Below are 26,404 nucleotides of genomic sequence, written 5' to 3'. Positions count from 1 at the left end.
TAAATGAATTCTTGTTGTTCTACTAATTATAAAATCTATTTTATACTCTTTCAATTTATTGTTCTATAGATTGGTATCCAAAAATTGAATGAAAAAAAAGAATACCATAAACGTCATCCACTATATATTAGTATCTAAACAATTGCATCAATTACCAATGATTATCTAAATTATTGTGTTGACTACAATGAGTATGCATTTTCATCTTTTCACTAATATATCATATATTGTTAAGTGAGGTAGTAAATTGTGTATATTCCACTTTTCTCAAATCATACAATGGTGATATATTGATAATAGTCAAACCATTTAATGGTAATCTCTTGCTATTCACGTTTAGTAACTAGTGTAAATTTCGTAATAAAATTAATGATTTGTTAATATGTGATTTAAGTATGATAAAAAAATAAACCATTTAAGGAATTAGATTAAAAAAAAAGTTATTTAAGGAAAGTTGTTATAGTTGAAAGTAATTTGGAAAAAGTGAATTATTTATTAAATTAAATCAATTCAGTTATATATAATAATAATAATTAATAAGTTGTGGGTATATTATTTTATTTCAAACAAAGTTGTTATTATTTACTTATATTAGTATACATGTGTAAACTGCCAAATTAAGTATCCATCTGCCATAATATCTACAGATATAGTCCAATCCAATATTTTGTATTTTTGGTCATATATGTTATCCCTTACACTCTTTAAGAATAGTGGCAATAGTTAGGTTGTGATGCCATACATCTTCATATAGTTAGGCTCTTGAGTTGTGTTTTCTTTTCCTTGTACTCTTTATAATGAAAAATATCTTCTTGGCTTGCTTTAGTAGTATAAACCATGCAAGAATATAATATTTATGCCTTTCAGCATTAATAGGACTTTAGTATTGTTGTTGTTGTTTCATTTCTGACCAAGACACAGATAGATAGAATCAAATGGAAGGTCGTGGTACACTTTTTGGGCTCGGCAATAGGCTTTCAAATCTAGTGGAAATAACAAAGCATAAAAATATCTTTAGATTTCGTTGTTCACTTTTAAAGTGAAACATGGAAGTTTTTTCAAATTTTAGCTAAACCTTTTAGCTATAAGTTTTTTATGATGACTTTGATTCTTTAAACTTTTATTACTTTTTGAAAGATGGTTCACTTAAGTGAAACATGTATTTGGATCGAGTTACTTAATATGATGATATTGACATTTTTTAAGATCTAATGCTTTTTTTTTATCATTATATTGTTATCAAGGTACAAAAATTAAATTTTATTAAAATATAATATAAATAAAAAAATAACAAATATAACCAAAAGTTATCATTAATATAATAATAACTTATAAAAGAATCTATAATAATTTTTTTTATAACAATTAAATAATGACATGAAATAAGCATAATGTTTGACTGTTGAATAAATATAACAAGCACAAAATGTTATAAAAAAATCTATAATGACATTTTTTATATCACTTATATAATATCATGAAATAAGTATAATGTTCGACTCTTGACAAAATATTTATAAACTTGATAAATAGATATTGTATGTATTTTCTAACAAAGAAAAACTGTTATGGAATAGTTAATTATAATACTATTGATAACACTTGAAAATTATTATAAAAAACTCTAGTTTTTTAATAACATGGGCTATGTTAGTATTGGGTAAAGTGTTTGTTATCCAAAAAACTGGCATTGATGACGTGGCAAGTGATCCCTGGACACGTGGATGACATCTGGAGGAACTCTGCTAGTGTATCGACCAGAAGGTACATTATAGGCAGAAGGCGGCCCAGTCTTTCCTGCGACCAGTCTGGTCGATGGATCCGCATGCAGCATGGTGTTCCAATAAAGATCTTTGTAAATCCCGAAATTAACTCACACAATCTCCTGAGTATCCGATTATTCAGGAGAGAATATCTGTAACAATCTCGTGTAATCCCCCTTAAGCCTATAAATAGAGAAAGATAGCTCAAGGAAGGGACCCTTTTTGGCTTTTGAATTATTTGATACAAGAGTAATTCTCTCTAAGATATTGTATTGTTCTTCAGAGGTTAGTGAAACTCATTGAACCCTAGTTTTTTTATCACTCCTTTGATTCCCACATCAATAACAATTTAAGTGGACGTAGGTCATTACCAGATCCTGGGGCCGAACCACTATAAAACATCGTGTTCTTATTATTTTTGTCATTTGATTCTTTTCAACGCATTCATTCACATCAAGCATATTCTGACTCCGTGTCAGTTGACCAAAATCAGGGTCAACAGTGTTATAAACTGTTTTTTATAGGACTTTTTCAGAGTTATTCATAATATTTTTTCTTGTGGTGTATTAACCTTAATTACACGTTTATAACCAAATCACTTTATTATCTAGTTTGATATTATTTAAAGTACACAGTGTAACCGTCATAGATTAGAAAGTTGTTGGAGCGTTACTGATTCCTTTTGACAATCACTGAAAGAAAAAATGTTGTCATCTCAACCAGATTTGAATGGCTCCCCTTGCCAATGTCATGGAGAAAGAATGTCATCTCTTACGTAATTGTAGAGGTGTGTGAGGTCGGAAACCTCTATGACATGACAAAATGATGCAACACAATGTATTTATGTGTCATGTCAATGGTTTTGAATGAAGCATGTGCTGGCCCATCAGCATTCTGACCTATCAATTTAGAGGCGACAACATCATTTATAACAGCTTGATCAGAGGGGTTAGTGAAATTCATTAAAGGAGTATCTAAAGCCTTAAAAATAACCTCAACATTAAAATCATATAAATGCCCCCTTACAGGCACTTTCCCAAATAAATCAGAACCCTCTGCCTCTGTCTGATCATACTATTTTGTTTTGTAAAGCTAATTTAGATCAACTTCGGATCTTCTAGTAATGCCTCTATAAATATGGCTACTGGTCAGGAAAATCGGTTAACATGAGTAGGTCATTTATTACTTTCTCTCAGAATGTTCGGCAAAGCCTTAGAGATAATGTGTAGAATCAGTTGAGGTTTATACTCACGGATAACCTAGATAGATTCTTGGGCAATCCTTTATTCATCAATAGAAATAAGCACTAGAGTTTCAAGTTTGTCTTATATGAATCATCTGGAAAGTTCCCAAGGTAAACTCCTATCTCAAGCGAGAAGGACTACATTGATCACTTGATTAGTTTACGGCATTCTTAGTTACTGCATGCCAATTTTTTACTTCCTAAATCTATATGTGTAGAGCTTGATAAGATGGTTATGAAGTTTTGCTGCTCGGACACTCTGAGAATTCTCATTACTTGGTTCTTACAAGTTGTGACTCTATTTGCAACCCTAAAAATTGTGTAGCAAAAATTGCAGATATTAACTTCGCATATATAAAAAAACTTGGTTGGATGATTGCTTCAGGAAGTGATTCTCTCTGGGCAACTGCTTTTCGCAATAAATACTGCAGGGGTGCTGATTTCTGGCCTACTAAAATTTCCTCAATAGTATCTTTTGCTGACTGGGAATCTGGAGCACAAGGGACTTTATATGTAGTAATTCTAGTTACACAATTGGGAATGGTTTATAGGCTTTAATCAGTCATTCCCGTGGCTATGTCTCCTTCTTTGGGAGAATTATGGTGTTATTTCAATTCTTGTATAAAGTCGTATTCCAATATGGCTTTCCTGTTGAATTATCCCGATGGGAGCTTGAACCTTCATGCTCTTCTGATTTAGCTGAGACCTGAGGTGGCTATTTAAGTCTTTAATTCCTCCAAGTTTAGTGGTAATTAGCCTAATAAATTGATTTGAAGAGATGATTTTAATGGGGACTTCTCAGTTCATCAAGCGTACATGAGTCTAAATAAAAGTCGTTTCCAGGATTCTCCAATTATTTGGAAAAAGATTTAGAACTCAAGCCTTCATGTGCGCCTAAAATTGTTCATCTGGAAGGTTTCCAAGGATATCTTGCTATTTGGATATCAGCTCAGGTCCCTGTTTGGGGTGGAGTCGATATGTGCGATATGTAGGTCGGGCCTAGAAAAATTATGGCATTTGTTCTTCCAATGTGAGTACGCTAGAAGAATTTGGATCACTTGTATATACTACTCATATGAGCCTTCTTTATTGGATGTTTTCTCAACATACTACAATTCCCCTTCTAGGCCCAGCTACTGAAAACCATGCTTTATATATTGCTATTATTTGTAAAAATATATGGCACTCTAGAGACCTTTGTCTCCATTCCGGAAAACTTGATCTTCCCCAGGTTTCAATATGTAGGACTAATTGAAGTTTTTTTTAGTTTATTTAGAGTAGGGCTCATGATGTTTCTCATATACAACAACGCCCTATCATCTCTTCTCGTTGGCTGAATCCAAGACCTGGCAGAATGAGGATTTTCTTTGACACTGCTTTCAAATATTGGAATGGCACGGCAGGAGTGATGGTGCAGAATGGTGATGATGCAGTGGTCGGTCTTGCCTCTTCCCTTCTTGTCTCCCAAACTCCATTCAAAGCTAAATTGAAAGCCTTCAAATTTGTTCTAAGTTTTGCTTCAGATCATGAGTGGGGAAATGTCGTTTTCTTCACGGACTGTGTACAGCTTTCCATGCCCATGGAATCGGACATGTTGACGCGGTTTTTTTTAAGAAATAATAATGTAGATTAGTATTTAATAATAAACCTTAATAAAAAAATGAAATGAATTCAAAAGAACACAAATATTTTACATAGTTCAGTAGTTAAAATCCACCTAGTCCACGAGTCTATATTATTATTGTTTCTCTCTCTATTTTGGCAGAGTTTCAGTGTTACAGAATAATTGGTCTCTTTTCCTGTCCAATGTTCTCAGTATCTATAGAAAAATTCCATGGACAGGTTTGGGTAATCGCATGAGTCAATCACGCATATACATATTGTTGCGAATGTTCTTATGTGTGTGCAAGTGTACACAATCGTCAAAAAAAATAATATAATGAAGTAATTTTTATCGTCTCCTCAAGGATTGTCAAGCAAATATTGTAAAAAAATCAACACCAAACAATTTGGGGTACAATTAAATTTTTTTGATGATTTAATTAATTAAAATAAGTCTTCAACACTAAGCCAGAAAATGACAAATTGTGATTAATATTATGATAAAAGTTCGACATATCAAATCCCCCTAATTTGTAGTTTTGCCCCTGATGTTGCAATAAAGTTCATAGCAAAGTTCTCTTGTAACTAGGATTTCCAATTTAATGCACATGCCATTTTTCCAAATGCTCGTGTTAAAGTTCATTAATTAAATTCACATACTCCTATGCTAAATTTAATTTCAAGAACATAAATTCAAGCATTAATCTTTCAAGTTTGCAAGGTGAATAAAATATCCCTAAGTTATCCACTAATCAATAACAAAATTATCAACATGCATCAATCAAGTATTTCCACTAATTCTAACCCTTCCAGAATTAAAACTACCTTGTTTCTCACCTAAGTTGATCATTCTCAAGCAAGAGTTTGCACAATAAATATAGCTCAAATGAACAAGAGAACAATTGCATAAAACATTCAACACCTTGGGGTTAATTACAAATTAGGGTTCATCAATATCCCTAACACAAACCAATTAACTCATAATAAAAATACCCAAATCACCACAATATATATTCAGCATTATCTCAAAAGTTCAAGATGAGAAAAAAGAAAATTATAGGAAAAGAGAGTTTAGGAAGACAAGCCAAAATGATAGAGATTTTCTATTCTTTGTCTTCTAACTTTTCTTCTTCTTCTAGCTTCCTCCTCCTCGGTATTTCTCTTCTTCTTTTTTTCTTGATGTTTCAGCTCCAAAGGTGCAGAAAACTCTTTCAATGGTGATGGGCGGCTGGGTTGGTTTTCTGGAGAAGATCTCTTCTCTTTTTGGGCTCAAAAAGGGTATAAACCCTCTCCTTGTCTCTCTACACGCAGGTACCACTCTCCTTTTCAGACTTTTTCAGCTCCTTTCCACCTCATCCTCCCACTCTTAAAGTCTCTCCATCTCATTTATTCACATGCCAAGTGTGCAAACTTTATGTTGCTGGCTGCCCACACTTTGCTGCAGCAAAGTTGACTGATGCTACAACAAAGTGCCAGAATTTCAGGTCCAAAATGATTTCCTTGCACATGCTTCACTAAGCTTTCCAAGAACCCTTTCTTTTTGCCTTCAAAATAGATAACACATTTTTAGAACATAAACCCATTATTTTCCACAAGAGTTATCATTAATTAAAACAAAATACACAAACAAAATTAAAAGACAAAATGACTAAAACCATACAATAATAACACAAATACTCTATTTCACTTAAATTTTTAAGTTCAGAAGCTCAATTAATAACTCTAAAATATAGAGTTATCACATATTTATTACATTTAATACATATATTTCTCATTTATAATGGGATATGATTTGATCATACAGTAAATGTTCTCCTAATATATGAGACATTAAATATGACAGCCTAGTCATAAATAATCATATAATGGGATTCTGAGTCTCCAGGGATCATTGAGTATGCAATACATTCGAGTTAGCACGAGATGAACATCTCCTCCAAGCTTGTATTTCAAATGCAGTTTGAATATTATGAGCTCACACTTCACAACCTTCGTGTCTATAGCTCGGGTTAAACCCAGGACGCCTAACACCACACGTGCCCATGTGAAACTGGAGTTGCTTACGTGGATAATAAGCAGATATCATTCCCTTGGTTATTTCTCCATATATTTATTTGCCAGCTATACCCGAACTGAGTGAATGACTTGAGCTACAATTAAGGTACAACATTTGCCCCCCAAGCTCCTGCTCGTGTATGACGTCATCATTTTCTGACCTACACAGTAGGGGCTTTTAGTCTTCTATTACACAAAACCATGCCTGCCCACTACTCGAGTACTGGACACGTGGTATACCGCAATTGGCGTCTATTCGGGATTCGAGGACTGCAATAATTGTCTTGTCACCTTTTTGCCGCCGTTTTGTCTATTTAACCATGGCCCTTGGATCTTGTACTAATCGAATTGGACGACCCAAATTAATTTACGCAGTTTACGTATAAATAGGATAGGCAATTTTCAGATTTCACCACCTTTCATTTGAAAATTTTCTTCTTCTACATTTTTGAATCCCTCTTCTTTCTCACAATTCTCCAAAAATCATTCACTGTACCCCATTACTCAGGAGTTTTCCAAGAACTTCCCTTTGCAAAATCTTACGTCTTGCCGTCAAAGAACATACTGTAAGTACCTCTGACATCTTGGTTTGAAAAAAAAAATTTACTGGTCTTTTTTGTTCTTCACCATGCTCATCCGCACTATTCACTATAGTCAATATTAGGCTATTTCCTGAATGTTTTTAGCGAATTGGCCTCGACTTAGGTTCAATGGGTAGGTCCTAAAATATCTTTAGAACTATGACATTCATAAAACTGGGTAATTTCTAGGTAAACTTGGGTAATCTCCAAGGTGAATTTCAAAAATACCCATTCGGGATATAGGAGATGAAATTTTTTTAGGGTTCAAACCAGGTTGCTTAGGGGTCACGCTTCTTGGGTGGTTTTGCACTAAACCACCTCCCAAGGAAAGTAGTGGTCTGATTTTCTGACACACGAATCCCTAAATATTAGGGGTCTGTTAGGAAACCGAGGTGCGTAACTTAGGGTAGCGCGTGGCATCACGCGATGGGGCTGAGTCTAACTTAGATCGTATATCAAAAGTAAACCATTCCCCCTCCATACTCCCGTGTCGTAACCTTTAAATCCTCTTAGGTCGTTCTGTTCGTTAGGCGATCTGATGGCTCCCAAGAAGAAGGCATCCAGCTCATCTGCTCAGCAAAAGAACAAGGGGAAGGAGGTCACCCCTGAATCTCCCACTCCCCACTTTGGTCCGGTGGTGGAAAAGGAGGTGGTGGTTGACCCCAACACCTTTGTCGAGGTTGAACACATCATATCCAAGATCACGACCCAAGAGAGGGTGAACAAGATCATGCTGAGCCACAATATTGAGGTCGGGACTGAAGTTCTCATTGCTCGGCCTGCTTTTGAAGGGGAATGGAGCTGCTCCCCTCTCCAGGATGACTTCACGACCTGGAGTGACGAACACCTGAAGGCAGAAGCTTTTCTCCCCTTGGACCAATAATTCGTGAACTTTTTGAACTTCGTGAAGTTGGCTCCATTTCAGCTCCCCCCAAATTCTTATAGGCTTTTAGCGGGGCTGAAATATTTATTTTTGAAGCATGAGTGGGAGGTCCCCACTCCGGTAGACATCCTCTATTTTTTCTGCCTCAAGGCTAGCCCAGAACAGAGTGGTCGAGGTGACGGGTTCTACTATCTCACCAGATTCCCTAACTCTGCTCCCGTCATCGAGCTTCCCAGCCACCCCAACGACTATAAAGACAAATTCTTTATGTCGAATGGGTTCCAAAATTGTGAACACAAATACTTCAACCGTCCTCGTAAGTTATTTATTCTTTGACCTCAGCTCGTGAAATTTTATTCTTTCCAAGATATCTCCCTTGTACATGTATTAACTGAGTTTATTCCTCGTGCAGCCATATTTGCGAGGACGGCGAAGTCTGTGGCCATCGGGAGTCAATACGAGACGTTGTCCGGGCTTCCACCTAGCGAGAAGGACTACTGCCAAGTCATGAATGACGTCACGATGCTGGCGTGTCAGTTGATTGGTGAAGGCCAGACGTTGGCCTTAAGGACCTGGGCTATCCTCCTAGTAATCCATGAGCTCCCATCCTCTCAAGAGGAGGCCTTGCCAGCCACTGAAGGCGAGGATGAGGAAGAGGACGAGGTGCCTCTTGTGCCGAAAAGGCGAGTTCCCGAGGCCAGATGTCGTGATTATAGACTCCTCCCCCAGCCCGGAGGGTAGGGTCTTCATTTATTTTCTTTCCTTGTATATGTTTTTTACTTTAGTTGTGAACTAATCCCATTTTGTTCTTTTCAAGCGAAGAGATGGAACAATTCCCTGAAGCCTTTCGGGGGATCATTTACGAGACGGCGAGTCATATGGTGGGGCATGCCTATAGGGCCAGCTCGAGGGACTTGAGGACTATTGAGGAGCAGAGCCAGGAGAATGTCCTGGAATCAGCCATGGGGATGAACCTTTTTGTAAGTTATCCTTCCTTGGTGACATCTTTCTTTTTATTGCATCTAAGGATATATCTGACTTGCTTTGTTATTTTGCAGTCTATTTTGGCTCAATATCGTAGTATAGCCCGTGCTAGGGCTAGAAATGATGAGCTCCAGGCCGACAACGCTGCCAATACTGCCTTGACAGCCGCTCAAGAAGCCGAGCAGGTCGCCAAAACTGCCTTGGCGGCTGCTCATAAAAACGAACACGAGGCCAAGACTGTTCTTGCCTCATCCCAAGAAAGCGAGCTGGCTGCGAAGACTGGCTTGACTGCCCTCTAGGCTCAAAATGCACAACTTCAGGCCGAGGTTGATGGAGCCAAAGCTAAACTGCTCGAGGCCGAGGCCGTAGTCAAAGAAGAGAGGGCAGTCTCATTGTCATCCATGGAGGATATGTTGTACCATTGTGGGCCTTTAACTAGGATGGGAACTTTTCTTTCATGGCTCCCGAGCTATGGGATCCTTACCTTGAAAAATTCAAGGTTCAGATTTTGCAAGAACCATCAGAAATGGGGGATGCTTCTGCGGTAGGCGAGCAAGATTGCAATGAGGTTACATCCTCAAAGCGACCTGGAGGAGCTTAGTGGCACCCTTTTTCCTTTTTTGGTTTTTTTTTATTTCTTTGTAAACAATTGCCTTTGGGCTCAGTTTGAGGTTTTTCTCCTCGAGATAATTTTATTTTCAATTTATATATTTATTTTCTCCTCGAGATAATTTATTTATTTATTTTATCTATTTATCTTTCCTTTATTATCTCTCATGTTTATGACTCCTTAGACTTGTACATTCGAGTTTTAGGAATTGATTTTTAGATCGAGATAGATATTTTGAGCTCGGTTATATCCAAACTTTATGTATTGATTTATATCATATCTATTACGAATCAGGCCATGAACCCAGTTATATCCAGGATTTTAAATAATTTAAACTTAGTTCGTGTTAGGTTTATTGATAATTCGAGCTTTAAAAAGCCCTTGATTTTAAACAATTTTCCCAACTTTCCATGTTTTGGACCTGGTTGTATCCAGGGTTTTAAATGATTAAAACTGAGTTCATGCTAGGTTTATTGACATCTCGAGCTCTTAAAAAGCCATCGAATACTCAATTTTCCAAGCTTCTAAGTTTCAGACCTAGTTGTATCTAGGATTTTAAGTAATTTAAACTTAGTTCGTGCTAGGTTTATTGACATCTCGAGCTCTTAAAAAGCTGTCGAATAATCAATTTTTCCAAGCTTCTAAGTTTCAGACCTGGTTGTATCCAGAGTTTTAAGTAATTTCAACTTATCCATCGATCTTACTCTGACCCATCTTGGGTTATATGCCCCCCAAGTGACCAGAATGTAGAAACTTTCTCGGTTGCTTTTAGAATAATTAAATACGCAAGTTGATACAACCTTAACAAGAAAAATTATTTAAAAATCCATCTATTATTTAATCAAATGGCTTTTATACTCAAGCCTTACATGGATGATGGTATTACTGATAATACTTTTTTAAATGCATGGCGTTCCAGGTCCGTGAGACTATCTCCCCATTCAGTCGAGCTTTCTTGAAGGTTCCTTCACGCAGAATCTCCACGATTTGATACGGTCCTTCCCAGTTCGGGCCCAAGACACCATCCTTCGGATCCTTATTCACCAGAAAGACCCTTCGGAGAACTAGGTCGCCCAATCCGAACCTACACCTCTTGACTTTAGAATTAAAGTAACGAGTTATTTTTTGTTGATAATGGGAGAGTTGTAACTATGAATCCTCTCGTTTCTCATCAATCAGGTCGAGAGATGTGTTAAGTAATTCATCATTCTGTTCCTAGCTAAATTTCCTTTGCCTGTGAGTGGTTACCATGGCTTCGACTGGAAGGACGACCTCGCTTCCAAAAGTTAAGGAGAAAGGAGTGTGTCTCGTGGAGGTTCTGTTAGAAGTTCGGTATGCCTAAAGTACCTGCGAGAGCTGTTCGGGCCATACTCTTTTGGCCTCGTCTCACCTCTTCTTAAGGCTCGCATTTAGGGTTTTGTTCACAGCCTCGACCTGTCCATTGTCTTATGGATATGCTACTGAGGAGAAGCTCTAAATAACGCCGTATTTTTTACAGAAGTTAGTGAAGAGATCATTGTCGAACTGTGTCCCATTGTCTGACATGATCTTTTTAGGAAGCCCAAACCGACATACAATACTCTTCACCACAAAGTCCAGGACTTTCTTTGAAGTGATGGTTTCCAAAGGCTCAGATTCTACACACTTCGTGAAATAGTCGATTGCCACCACCACGTAACGAACTCCTCCCTTGCCCAAAGGTAGGGACCCTATTAGGTTGATTCCCCACACCGCAAATGGCCATGGGGATGAGATCATCGTTAGCTCGACTGGAGCAGCTCGAGCAACTATGGCGAAGCGCTGGCATTTGTCGCATTTCTAAACATACGAGATGGAGTCTTTTGTTAAAGTGGGCCAAAAATAGCCTGCCTCAATATTTTCAATGCTAGGTTTTTCCCCCTAGCATGATCTCCACAAAAGCCTTCATGCACTTTGTGCAAAATGGTTTTAGCCTCCTCGGGCAGAACACATCGTAGGAGAGGCAATGAATGACCACGTCGGTACAATGTCCCATCTACCATCACATACCTCAAAGCTTGATATAGTATTTTTCTTGCATCCTTTCTATCCTCAGGTAACCTTCCTGTTGTGAGGTATTCCATTATGGGGGTCATCCAGGTCAGTCTTGTGTCGATCATCTCAACCTCAACCATTTTTTTGTCACACTCGGACTCTCCAAGAACTTGACTGGAACTACATTCAAGGTCTCAACTTCCTTGGTGGTGGCAAGCCTTGCCAAAGTGTCAGCATTAGAATTCTGGTCGCGAGGTATCTGTTCAACAGTAATGTACTCAAATTCTGATAGCTCCCCCTTCACCTTAGCTAGGTAAGCCGCCATCTTGGTGCCTCGAGCTTGATACTCTCTCAACACCTGATTAACCACGAGCTGAGAATCACTATAGCACTGGACGACCTTCACTTTGAGCTCCTTCACCACTCTTAGTCCAACTAGTAGGGCCTCATATTTGGCTTTGTTGTTAGATGCTTCGAATCTGATTCTTAGAGCTGTATGGAATCGATGCCCTTCTGGGGAGATTAGTATGATCCTAGCTCCGGTCCATTCTCGTTTGATGATCCATCTATGAATATCTTCCACAACTCCTACACCAGTTCCTTCAAAAGCTCCTATTGTAATCTAGTGCATTCAGCCACAAAGTCAGCAAGGGCCTGACTTTTGATTGAGGTCCGTGGCACGTATAATATCTCGAATTGGCTGAGTTCGATTACCCATTTTAAAAGACGTCCCGACGTTTTAGGTTTTTGCAACACCTGCCTTAAAGTTTGGTCGGTCATGATGTTAATTGAATGGGACTAGAAATATGGCTAGAGCTTCCTGGAAGCCAATATCAGACAGAATGCCAGCTTTTCTATCAGTGGATACCGTTATTCAGCTTCGAGAAATCTCTTGCTTATATAATACACTAGTTTTTTAGCACGGTCTTCTTCTCGAACTAACATGGCACTGACTGCATTTTTTGTCACGGCCAAATAAAGGAATAGAGTTCTCCAGACATAGTCTTAGACAATACTGGGGGCTCAGCCAAGTGCCTTTTTAGGTCGAGGAATGCCTGTTCGCATTCCTCAGTCCATTCAAATTTTTTGTTTCCTCTGATCAAGTTGTAGAACGGCAAGCAATTGTCAGTGGATTTTGAAATAAAATAATTCAAAGCTGCCACCTTTCCAACCAGGCTTTGAACTACTTTATGCGACCTGGGCGAGGGCATTTCTAACAATGGCCTAATTTTATCAGGATTCGCTTCTATCCCCCTTGTATTGACTATGAATCCCAAAATTTTTCCCGATGCTACTCCGAAAGTACACTTCTGGGGGTTCAACCTCATTTCATACTTCCTTAAAATTTCAAAACATCCTCTCAGATCGGATACATGGTTATCAACAGTCTTGGATTTGACAAGCATATCATCGACATACACTTCCATATTTCTCCCGATCTGATTAGCGAACATTTTGTTTACTAACCGCTGATATGTAGCTCCGACATTCTTCAGCACGAAGGGCATGACTTTATAACAATATACGTTCGGTGTTGTCATGAAGCTAGTATGTTCCTGGTCTGCAGGATTCATTGCGATCTCGTTATACCAGAATACACATCCATGAAGGACATGAGCTCGTGACCTGCCGTAGCGTCTACTGTTAGGAAAAATAGTATTTGTCTCAATGGAAATGGTAAGAAAATTATAACTCTACGCAAAAATATTACAATAGACAAGGATTGATTAAATAAAGTGTTACAACTCTATAACTGAAAATACAAATGAACAAAAGAAGAAGAAGAAGAGAATAGTGAAATACAACTCTAAGCAAAAGATTAGAAATAAAGTAAAGTGTTTAAAACAAAAGAAAAGAAAAGATTACAAGCCTTAAACAAGAAATACAAGTAAATAGAGAAGAAGAATATAAAGATGAAAAGCAATAGAATAAAAGAAAAGAACAAGAAACAAAAGATAAACAACTCTCACTCACACTACCAAAGTGGAGAGTGTTGGGGATCACCAACTTGAACAAGGTTTGAAACCTTTGTCCAAAAGCTTATTTCCCCTAACTCAAGCACTAAGGGATCTCTCACAGATTATAGGAAATGCTTTATGGAATTATCAAGCCTAAAGGTGTTTCTAGCCAAGTGCTCTAATGGATAGAAAAATTTTGTCTTTCAAGTGAGCATTAGGCTCCTATTTATAGAGTTTAGAGACACCCTTTGAATTTCAAATTCCACCAACCCCTATGGCTGTTAACAATGATCAATTGGATTTTTATGGAATTAAAAATGAGATTTGAGAGTTATTTGAGTTTTTAGAACCGTTCAACAAAGATTGAAAAAACTGAAAATTTGGTCAGAAATACACCTGTGGCCGCGGCCACTGCTCTCTGTTCCACAGGCCACGGCCACCAACATTCTATGGCCACAACCACTGACCAATTTCAGCACTTGAAAATGTGTTGTTTTTCCAAACGGTTTCAAACCCTCCCAAATGATTTTGTAACCCCAAAACACATTATTGGGGTTCAAATCATATCTCTAATAGCCATTTCACATATGGCTTTTATGAAATTCATCTCAACATTGTGTAACAACAAATTTACACAATAAAGGGTAAAGTTTGGAAGTTACAAATTTGTAGCTGAATTTGTAACACCAAATATGTTACATATTTGGATATTTCTCATATATCTAAATATTGTAACTCTCTATTATATGTTACAATATCTGACACTTTTTGTCACATTTATTTAATCTAAAACATTATATTATAATATAATATAATATTACAGTATATTATAAAAAAATATAACATTCCCCCACTAGATTAAATAGTTATCTTATTGTGACACTTATTTAATCAATCATTATATTTTAAAATATAACATATCCCCCGCTTGATTAAATAAGAACTCTCTCTTATAGGAGTCATTGCATTAGTGCATTAAATAAAGTGTTTTTCAACTTCAACTTTACTATAGTGTAATTATCACAAAATTTGTCGAAAATTTGGTTGCACTAGGCATTGAACCATCTTTTCATGATAACAAATTGGTGATAACACACACACATTTGCAATGTTCACTTGAGACCTCTATGTCTCGCTTTGCACCGTTAATGGCCATGTGCACTTTCCATTCATGGACATTCTTGAGAAGACTCCCAATTCTCATGAGAGGCGGCACCACCCCTAGGTCCATATAGGTAGAATTTTTTATCGTATTTTGTTACCAAAAATACTTTTCTTCACAAGACTGAATTCTATTAAAAAACCTTTCGGTTTTAACCCTCAAGTTGGTAACTCACAAGTACTCAATATCTCAGATGGGACTTGTTTTGAGTACAACTAATAATCACTTGATTGACTTGTTGTTACCTATTGAACCTAACACTAGTTAAATAACTAGTGTTAAGATAGATTACCATCAATCGTGAATCTCTTTAGGGAGTTTAAGTCCCATCCCTCGAGATGATGTAGCCACTAAGTCTCTCGTTAGTGGCTTAGAGAAAGGATCCGGCAGATTTTAACTTGTTCTCACATAGGATATTGAAATGATTCCTCTTTGAATCAATTCTCTTACATATCCATGTCTTAGACTAATGTGTCTAGACTTCCCATTATACACTCGCTCTAGCCAATGTCGCTTGGCTATCACACTATATCGATATAGTGGATACATTCTCTTTGATTAGGGGTATCTCTATCAACATATCGCTTAACCATTCGGCCTCTTTGCTGGTAGAAGCTAGAGCTATAAACTCTGCTTCCACAGTGGAATGAGATATACAGGTTTGTTTCTTGGAACCCCATGAAATTGCACTTCCACCAAGTATAAATACCCAACCAGTTGTGGACAAGTTGTCCCCAAGATTGGATATCCAGCTTGCATCTGTATATCCTTCTAAGATTGAAGGAAATTTGGAGTAGTGAAGGCTTAGTCCTTTGATTTTCTTGAGATAACCTAGGACTCTTCCAATCACCTTCCAGTGATCCACACTTGGATTACTTGTAAACCTATTAAGTTTACTTACCGCAAATGCTATGTCAGGTCTAGTACATTGGGTAGCGTATATTAGACTCCCTATAGTACTAGCGTACTCCAATTGAGCCACCGCTCTTCCTTCATTCTTCTCTAGTTTTACACTGTAATCAAATGGAGTATTGGCATCTTTAACCTTGAGATGGTTAAATTTTTTCAATACCTTCTCAACATAGTGGGCTTGACCCAACGCAAAACCCCCACTATGTTTCTTTACTTTGATACCAAGTATGGTGTCAACTTCTCCAAGATCTTTCATCTTGAAGGTTGTTGATAACCTCTTCGTTTCTTCTATCCCTTTCATGCTATCACTTAGAATAAGCATGTCATCCACATATAAGCAAACAATGATCACATATCCCTTACAAGTTTTGGAATACAAACACTTGTCTCCATTGTTATGTCTAAACCCATTAGACATGATGGGTTGATCAAATTTCTCATGCCATTGCTTAGGAGCTTGTTTCAATCCATATAAGGATTTTACAAGTCTACATACTTTATGTTCATATTTTGGTAGGAAAAACCCTTCGGGTTGTTCCATATAGATCTCCTCATTGAGGTCACCATTAAGGAATGCCATGTTGACATCCATTTGATGAACATACAAGTTGTTTATAGAAGCTAAAGCGAACAAAACTCTTATAGAAGTTGTTCTTGCAACAGGCGCATAGGTATCGAAATAATCGATACCCTCTTTTTGCCTAAATCCTTTAGCTACTAATCTAGCTTTAAAGGTTTGGATAGTGCCGTCAGTGTGGTATTTTCTCCTAAATACCCACTTACACCCAATTGGCTTAGAACCCGGTGGGAGATCTACCAATTCCCAAGTGTTGTTGGAAAGAATGGAATCCATCTCATCATTAATGGATTCTTTTCAAAATGCACTATCTCTCAATTGCATAGCTTCTCTATAAGTATTAGGATCATCCTTAACGAGAAGTACAATAGGAATTTTCCTAATGACTTCCTCTCTATTTCCTTCTACCATGTAGAATGAAATTCATTGAGAAACTATCTCACCCACTGCTAGACTTTTATGATTTTTAAGCCTTTGACTTATTCTAAGTTCAAAGGGTTGCTTTACATTCTTTTGAGAATTCTCCTCTTGAGAATCAACTTTGGATGTAAAAGCTTGAGAATTGTTCTCATGTAACAAATTCTCCTTTAGAGATGTTGAAGCATTAGAATTGTTGTCACATAACATGTTCTCAAAGAATTCAACTTCTCTAGATTCAATCACAATATAAGACTCTAAGTCTAATAGCCTATAAGCTTTACTATTGTTGACATAACAAACAAAGCACACTTTATGGCTCTTGAACCTAACTTTGTTCTATTAGGTTCATTTTTCTTGCAATATGCAAGACACCCCCACACTTTGAAGTACCCTATGTTGGGTTTTCTTCCTTTCTATAACTCATATGGAGATATCTCAATTTTCTTCATCGGTATTTGATTAAGAATGTGACAAGAGGTTAATAACGCTTCACCCCATAAGTTGAAATTCAACTTAGAAAACACCAACATAGAATTTATCATCTCTAGATAAGTCATATTTTTCCTTTCGGCAACACCATTGTGTTGTGGTGTATAAGGTGCGATGCACTCATGAATTATACTATTTTATTCACAAAATGTATTGAATTCATTAGAGAAGTACTCTCCCCCTCTATCACTTCTTAGCACCTTAATCTTTTTATTTAGTTGATTTTCAACTTCTAATTTATACAATTTAAAAGCCTCAAAATTTTCATCTTTATGCTTTAAAAGAAACACATAGGTATGTCTACTGAAATCATCTATAAAAGTAAGAAAATACCTTTTACCAGCTCCAGTTAAAACACCATTTAATTCACAAAGATGACTATGGATTAAATCTAATAAATTAGATGATCTTTCTACACTAGGAAATGGTTTCTTAATCATTTTTGCCTTAACACATGTTTCACATTTACCATAGTTTTTAATATTGCATGCAATCATACCACATTTTACTACTCTTTTCATGGTTGAAAAACCTATATGCGATAGTCTAAGATGCCACAAAAATAAAGAATCATACTCAACAATATAGGCGGAATTAGCATTTTTATTGATAACATTGAAAGTTACATCATTGGTGCACAATTTAACCATACCATCACAAGAGTACCCCTTTCCCAAAAATACATTTGATTTGGTAAGTATAAGTTTATCAGACTCAAAAATGGCTTTAATGCCGGGCATGCCAAGAAAATCACCACTTACCAAGTTTCTACTTATTTCGGGAACATAAAGTACATTCACTAATGTAACTTTCTTGCTGGAGGTGAAAAAGACTTAAATGGTACCTTTGCTGAGTACCTTGGATTTGCCCTCATTGCCCATTTGAATCTCATGGTTGGCCTTTGACTCTTCAAAGGTCTTGAACAATGATTTTTCATAGGTGACATGAACGATGGCACATGTATCATACTTCCACCTTTCACCTTGCCTTGGACCGCATTCACCTCACTATGGGTATCAACTATGTTTTCCTCTTGAGTTGCATTCACCTTAGGTCCTTGTTGGTCTTTTCTATGCCTACACTCTCTAGCATAGTGACCCTTTTTCCCACACACAAAGCAATGACCTTTCTCACCCTTAAACTTGTTTGGGTTGGTTTTTGGACCCAAGGATTTCTCGTTACCCTTTTCCCCTTTGTTTTTGGGATGTTTGGGTTGTGACACCGCATTTGCTTTGGAAGTCTCTCCATTAGACCCATCCACAAGTTTATCTATACATATCGATATCTCCTCAATTCGAATATGTTTTTGGATTTCCTTCAAAGAATAATTTTGATTTTTATGAAGGATTCTTTTCCTATAGCTCTTCCAAGTTGGTGGTAATTTAGCCACTATAGCACCAACTTGAAAGGCCTCGGGAAGCTCAATCTTTAACACTTTCAATTTGTTAACAATTATTTGCAATTCATGTATTTGAGGAAGAATAGGTTTATCACCAAAAAAATTTGAAATCAAAGTATTGAGATATCAAAAACTTTTTGGTACTTTCCTCTTCCGCCTTGAAATTTGTCTCAAGTGCATCCCATATCTCCTTGGCTGATTTGGTCTCGGTGTAGAGGTCATAGAGCCTATTGAAAAGGGCATTGAGGATATGACCCCTACGAAGGAGACTTTCCTCCTCCCTCTTCCTTCTTTTCTCCACCTCCTCAGGAGTGTCCTTGTCAGATGGCGTTGGGAGAGGTTATAGAGTGGATTCTAGAATGTAAGCGACTTTGAGAGTGGTCAAAAGGAATCTCACCTTGTCTTTCCACCTAGTGAAATTGGACCCATCAAACCTATCCAATCTCACTAGGTCTTATTCATTATCTTGATGGTTTCACATTCCATTGAAACAAACAAAAATAAGCTTTTGAATGTTAGGAAAAATAGTATTTGTCTCAATGGAAATGGTAAGAAAATTACAACTCCATGCAAAAATATTAAAATAGACAAGGATTGATTAAATAAAATGTTATAACTCTATAACTGAAAATACAAATGAACAAAAGAAGAAGAAGAAGAGAATAGTGAAATACAGCTCTAAGCAAAAGATTAAAAATAAAGTAAAGTGTTTGAAACAAAAGAAAAGAAAAGATTACAACTCTTAAACAAGAAATACAAGTAAATAGAGAAGAAGAATCTAAAGATGAAAAGCAATAGAATAAAAGAAAAGAACAAGAAACAAATGATAAACAACTCTCACTCACACTACCAAAGTGGAGAGTGTTGGGGATCACCAACTTGAACAAGGTTTGAAACCTTTGTCCAAAAGCTTATTTCCCCCTAACTAAAGCACTAAGGGATCTCTCACAGATTATAGGAAATGCTTTATGGAATTATCAAGCCTAAATGTGTTTCTAGCCAAGTGCTCTAATGGATAGAAAAATTGTGTCTTTCAAGTGAGCAATAGGTTCCTATTTATAGAGTTTAGAGACACCCTTTGAATTTCAAATTCCACCAACCCCCATGGCTGTTACCAATGATTAATTGGATTTTTATGGAATTAAAAATGAGACTTGGGAGTTATTTGAGTTTTGGAACCGTTCAACAAAGATTGAAAAAACTAAAAATTTGGTCAGAAATACACCTGTGGCCGCGGCTAGGGACATCAGTGACCGCGGCCACTTCTCTCTGTCCCATAGACCGCGGCCACTAACCAATTTCAGCACTAAAAAAATGTGTTGTTTTTTCAAACGGTTCCAAACCCTTCCAAATAATTTTGTAACCTCCAAAACACATTATTGGGGTTAAAATCATATCTCTAACAACCATTTCACATATGGCTTTTATGAAATTCATCTCAATATTGTGTAACAACAAATTTACACAATAAAGGGTAAAATTTCGAAGTTACAAATTTGTAGCTGAATTTGTAACACCAAATATGTTACATATTTGGATATTTCTCATATATCTAAATATTGTAACTCTCTATTATATGTTACAATATGTGACACTCTTTGTCACATTTATTTAATCTAAAACATTATATTATAAAATAATATAACATCTACCAACTGATCAATCCTTTGTAATGGAAACCAATCCTTGGGGTAAGTTTTGTTCAAGTCGGAGAAATCGATGCAAGTCCTCCATTTCCCGTTTGTCTTTGGGACCAACATGGGATTGGAGACCCAGATCGGGTATTTTGCTTCACGAATAAACCCGCACTTTAGCAGTCATGCTACTTCTTCCTCTAGTGCTTCAGCTCGGAATGTTCCCAAACGCCTCTATTTTTGGGATTTTGTAGGCACGTTCTTGTACAAGTTTAGAGTGTGCAAGATTACACTTGGGCTTATTCCCACCATGTCTTCATGTGACCATGTGAAGACGTCCAAATTCTTTTGTAAGAAATTGATCAGCTCCTTCTTCCTTTCATCATCAAGATTTTTTCCAATCTTAACAAGTCTTGAAGCTTCTTTGGGGTCTATACTTACTTCCTCGAGCTCCTCAATGGCTTGGAGCTCTGACCTATCTTCACCCATTCATGGGTCAATGTCTTAACGTGGGGCGACGTCACTATCCTCTGTTTGCTGAGGTTCTTGCGTCCCACAAGTACCTTTAACTCCCTAGGACTCCTCACCTCCGTCAGTTATGACCATAGTTTGCTGCCCGTGTTGTGATTTTCCCTTCATAGAAATGTTATAGCATTCCCTGGCAGTGAGTTGATTGCCTCTAACAGTGCATATTCCTACAGCCGAGGGGAACTTGATTGCTAGGTGGCGGATAGAGGTTATGGCTTCAAATGCCATCAACGCAGGACAACCTAAAATCGCATTGTAAGAGGCTGGACAGTTGATTACCACGAACTCAAGCAGCTTGGAGACATTTCGTGAACCTTCTCCCAATGTTACCACTAATTCGATGATTCCGATGGCAGCCGACCCTCCACTAGAAAACCCATATAAAATCATTGAGGTCGCCTTCACCTCAGTTACAGACAACCCTATTTTTTCCAAGGTGGACCTAAAAAGTAGATTCACAGAACTCCCATTATCTACTAGTGTCCTCCGTACTCTCCTGTTGGCGAGTTGAACAGTTACGACCAAAGAATCGTTATGTGGGAACTAGACATGGCTAGCATCTTCTTTTGTAAAATGATTGGTTGTTTTTCCAATCTCTGTTGTTTTGATAACTGCTGTTCCGCGATGAACTCCACTCCGTTATGGGATTTCAGTTCGTTAATGTACCTCTTTTGGGCACCTCTTCTCGTGCCTGCTAGATGAGGTCCTCCCGAAATGGTGGCTATATCTCCCTCTTTTATCGGAGGAGGGTCGTCCTGATTTGCTTGAGCTCCGGATTGATTGATTGGAGCTTCAGGAGCTGATGGAGGGTTTTGTCCAGTGGGCTGACTAGGGACCACTCGATTCAGGCGTATTGGGCCAAAGGTCCCGCCTTGATGAGAGTCTCAATCTCATCCTTCAACTGTCTACAGTCATCAGTGTTATGACCATTATCATTGTGAAATCGCCAGAACTTCGAAGAATCTCTCTTCACTCTTTGGTTTTTCAATGGTTCTAGCTTCTTCCATGGAAGACGAGTAGAATTGGCTAGGAAGATGCGCTCTCTAGTATCCGTGAGGTCGGTATAGGTTGCGTAAATAGGCTTGAATTTCTCCCCGGACTTATTTTTCTTTGTTCTGCTCTGGTCACACTCACCATTTCCCTTCCTCTTGTTATTTCCCCCTTGGTTATTCTGGATAACGGTTTGAGCCATAGCTGCAACATCTGTTACTGTTCCAACGGGCTGGACAGGAATCTGGCTTGCTTCCTGCGACAGAAGCTCGTGCCTCTTCCAGGTTAACCCATCTTTGAGCTCGTGCCAAGAACTCGTCCACACTATTAACTCCTTTTCTCTGTAATATCTGCCACGGGTCGCCTCCAACAAGGATTCCCATCCTTATTTCCATGAGCTTGGAGCTGTCGTCGGCATCTCTAGCTCATGTAGCGACATTGGCAAACCTACTTAGATATGCCTTCAACGATTCACCAGGTTGCTACTTTACATTAGCTAATGAATCAGCCTTAACCCGAGAGGTCTGGGAAGCCCTGAATGCTCTCTTGAAATCAACAGAACACTTCTTCCACGAGCTAATTGAATGCCTATTGTACTATTTAAACCACTGCCTGGCTGGCCCAATCGGAGTTTAGGGGAATAAAATTCACCTTAGATCGAGTTCGACGTTGTGGGCCATCATCATGGTGTTAAACATCCCAAGGTAATCAGAAGGATCCCCATCTCTGTCAAACTTTGACAAGTGTGGCATTATGAAGCCCATCGGATATGTGGCCGCCGCAATATTTGGGGCAAAAAGCTCGAGCTCATCCTCTGAGTCACAATCTTCTTTGTCTTTTCCAGATAAGAGCTTCTTCATTTGCTCCTCCATCTAAGCTAGCCTCTCAAGGGTTTTGTCCCTGGTCCCTAGGTTATTTTGGGGTTGTTCAACAGCTCCCATCCTATCATACGTGTTTGATGGGTTGTTGTCCCTCCAAGATCGAGCTTGGTTTTTTGGGGCATTCCCATTATCACGTACTTCAGAAGGACCTCCCTCTTGACGAGTATAACTAATACCCTCATATCGAGCTGAATTTCTTCTCTGCGAATTCAGGCGATCACACAAATTAGGCTGTGGATCGTATCAAGGGCTTTGTGCCGAACTTAGATGATTTCTTAGATCGCCCTCGGACCTACCACTTTGACGACTTTCAGTCCAATAACTTCCATTTACGAAGCTTACAACTCGTGGTTGAGGCCGAGGATCCGGATTCTCAACACGTGTCTGTGGGACATAGGTATGGATAGACGGAGGAGGATTTCTCCTACTGTCTCCATAAGCAGGAGTGTCTCGCGTAGGCTGAGGTGGTGTTGGATGTGTAATAGGTGACATGGGATGCCTTACTAGCGAGGCAATCCTTGTCCCATCAGGGCGAACTAAATTGGCCTGCCTCTGTTCTGCCCCATTATTTCTAGCTCTCTGTGCCTCACGATCCGATCACGGTGCAGGAGGGTTTGCTGAAACATTCCTAGGCGCTTATAAAGGAGGCACTGAACTTGGGGTCGCGGTTCTAATCGATCGACTGACATCTTGATGACCCCTATGAGGGCGACTAGGTTGAGCATTTTGGCGATCTCGCGTTGTAGGCACAGAACTTGGGGTGGCAGTTCTGACTGATTGACTTGGTTTGGATCGGTTATTCCTGTGGGACTTATGAGACCCACTTTGCCTTTTTCTGACATTAACGTCTGTTGCAAGAGGGGGTAACTGTAACCACCCAAAATCACTAATATGGCTTAAGGGCCTTGATTAGTGTGCCGGGAGGGCACAATTGGTTTATGTGTGAATTTATTGATTTAATGCATGATTATATGATAAGCATTCCTGTATGATTATATGAATGTAAATGTGGTTAAATGTTATATCTGTGAGAACCACATTATTATGTGGGTAGATCTGCAGCGTGCGATTTGAGGCGATCCTAGGGAGCCAGTTAGCGGGAAAGTCACAAAGGGGCTTAATATTTGACTTTGGACAAGTCAGGGGTATTTCAGGTATCGGGTGGTTATTTAGACTATCGGGTTATGGAAATAAATATATGGAGATATATTTGAGGTTAGGAAGCTTAGGCGGGAATTTTGGGGAATTTTACCATTTTGCCCTCGAGGACGTTTTCGGTACCCTGAGCCTTGGGATTAGCTTACTCACTTAAGGATAGACTTAAGAGGCTTTAGAAAACAGTAGAACAAATTAGACAGACACATCCATCTTCCTCTCTTTCTCTCCCTCAAAGGAAAAACACAGAACTTAGAAATTTTAGCTGGAATTCAGAGGATTTGAACTGAAGTTTGAGGAATTAGCTTAGCTCTAACCAAGGAACACTCAAACAAGGCCAAGGTAAGAATTGAGTTTTATGTTTGAGGATTAGAATTCTGAGTTTTGATTGAATATTAAAGGTATTTATGGTTTGAATATTTAAGGATTGAATTGGAGCTGAGAAGCTTGAGTTTTGGCTCATAAATTATTAAGGAAATGGTTCATCAAAGAAGGTAAGCTTCAATTCATAATTTATAGGTTAAAATCTGAGTTTGCATGACTGGTTTTTGTGTTTTTGAGCTGTTGGGTTTTAGAAATCAAAATGGGATTCTGAGAGGTTTTTAAGCTGAATTTCTGTTGGATTATGTTGTTAGGATCATGCTAAAAGTCTTGTGATTAATGGGTTTTGTTATTAGGGTGGTTTTGAATAAGGTTAGGATGTTATAAATGGTGGATTTTCTGGGCTTGGAAGGTTGGGCCGCGACTCTATTCTAGAGCAGTACGACCCTACGAGGCAAAGGAGCCAGGGAGGCTCTGCCGAAGGGGAGCGCCGCGGTGCGTGTCTGCCTTCAGAGGGGCTTGGTTTCTTTTTCAGGGGTGGGCCGCGTCTAGGTTTCAGGGGCCGCAACCCTTAGGTGCATCTTTGATCTTTTGGGGATTTTAAGCGTGGGAACCTAACCTAGGGTGCTCGGGATCGATTCCACCACCGTGTCTGGCGGAATTCAATGTCCCGGAAGCTAGCATTATACCCGAAAACCGTTATTTGAGTATTAATGGAATCCATTACCTTGGTTGTGACTAGGTGCTAAGTTAGGGCTTGGGAAGCGGATCGTGCTCGAGAGTCGTCGCTCGTAGTCAATGAACATGGAAATTAAAGGAAAGAAAACTACAGCCGGTTGTATATTTGTAATGGGACTAAGGGTTCCCTAATATGTATACTTTGAAAGGATGGTATTATGCCATGTAAACAGTAAACCACAGCCTAAGAGTGCCCAAGGTTACACTAGCGCACAGGGCGCGGCTCGGGCACTGGTACCCGAGGACAGCTTATTATGCACTGAGCTCGGTTTAAGCGGGTCAGAGTCAGTGGGGTAAACAGAGGGTGCGACCTAAGTAGTTGGCCTTGATTAACATGTAACTTGATGGTTATTAATGCTTAGTTGTATCCTTGATCCTGAGTACGTGCTATGTGTTTAATATGAGTGTTAATTGTTTGATCACGCTTAAAGGATTATTCATTTGTTATTGTTGTTTGTGATGCATATTATGTTTTCTTGCTGGGCCTTGGCTCATGGGTGCTACGTGGTGCAGGTAAAGGCAAGGGCAAACTCGATCAGCCCTGACTTAGAGAGCTCTGTGAGCTTAATGTACATGACCAGCTGCTCAACCGCCATGGTTGGGGGGAAAATAGGAACAAGGGAACCAGAAACGTCTGTTCTGCCTTAGAATGGCTAATGGTTGTTTAAACTTTGGAAATTTTGTAAATTGACTTTCGAACGCTGTTTTTTTTTTGGATCCTATGTGTAAAATGTTTTGTTATATAAAATGTACACTTTTGAGACCAAAACCTTTTAACCCTAGTTCATTAGTGGTTTTAGTATCACGTTTTAACTAAATGACTTGATTAGCAAGTCCTGCACCTTTATAAATACACAATGTAGGGGTCTTGGCTATCGAGGGTGCTACAACTTGGTATCAGAGCGTCCTAGGTTTAAGGGTTCCTGAAGATCGGCAAGACATGTACATTCGCTGCTAGAGACAAGCTCGATTCAGGGTTTGGTAATGTGTATGTATGCTTATATGCTTGTATGCTTGGAATGAATTATGAATGTTGTTGTTCATTAGATTAATAGAATGTATGAGATACTGATAGGGCCTGGCCCTTGACCGCTGTATGAAAATATTAAGGCATGCTTATTAGCATTGCGGTGCATGTAAATGAAGATTTGGATGATTAACTGCACATTGTGTATTGGTGAATGCTTTTCTCTTAGTTGTGGTGTGGTAATGTTGGGGCATGCTTATCAGCAGCCGGTGCATGTGGATGAATGCCTATATTTTGAGTGTTTGGGATTGGTTATGTTCCTTTGATGGATTTTGGAGAAGCTTTTGCCCTATCATCATGGTCTGAATGCCGAGTCGTTGATTGCAGATTGACTTGGATAGCTATGCATCCAAGAAAATTTGCACGGCTAGCCGACACTAGGTCTGGGACCGGGGGTGATAACCAGGGCCAGATTCCTCTGCCAGTTCCTGAGAACTGGCAGCAACTCATGGCTGATATGCAAGCTCGATTACAGAGCC

At 38.5% G+C, this 26,404-nt stretch overlaps 1 protein-coding gene and 1 long non-coding RNA gene across 4 annotated transcripts in view; both read left to right on the top strand.

The window, feature by feature from the left end:
- LOC133804034 (uncharacterized) overlaps window positions 1–25,958 on the top strand; it is a 32,968-nt gene extending 7,010 nt beyond the window's left edge. The window contains exon 4 of the long non-coding RNA XR_009878277.1: window positions 25,412–25,958. This is a non-coding gene — a long non-coding RNA (uncharacterized LOC133804034). The remainder of the gene's footprint in view (window positions 1–25,411) is intronic.
- Window positions 1,635–9,789, top strand: LOC133804994 (uncharacterized). Of its 3 annotated transcripts, XR_009878737.1 has the most exons (4): window positions 1,635–8,443; window positions 8,540–8,864; window positions 8,950–9,107; window positions 9,186–9,789. XR_009878737.1 is itself a non-coding variant. In XM_062243094.1 (3 exons), exons 1-3 carry the CDS (start codon window positions 8,723–8,725, stop codon window positions 9,408–9,410), a joined length of 525 nt encoding a protein of 174 aa, XP_062099078.1. In that variant the 5' UTR covers window positions 8,459–8,722; the 3' UTR covers window positions 9,411–9,789. The 3 variants fall into 3 exon arrangements, 2 of the variants coding, with proteins under 2 accessions (XP_062099078.1, XP_062099079.1); XM_062243094.1 differs by lacking the exon at window positions 1,635–8,443 and having other exon boundaries at window positions 8,459–8,864; XM_062243095.1 differs by lacking the exons at window positions 1,635–8,443; window positions 8,540–8,864 and having other exon boundaries at window positions 8,882–9,107.
- Window positions 25,959–26,404: the final 446 nt, after the last annotated feature.

Source organism: Humulus lupulus, chromosome X, assembly GCF_963169125.1.
Source record: "Humulus lupulus chromosome X, drHumLupu1.1, whole genome shotgun sequence".
In the NCBI taxonomy this organism is placed as follows: Eukaryota; Viridiplantae; Streptophyta; class Magnoliopsida; order Rosales; family Cannabaceae; genus Humulus; species Humulus lupulus.
Note: the sequence above shows the minus strand (reverse complement) of the source record. Positions and strands in the feature narration are given on the sequence as shown.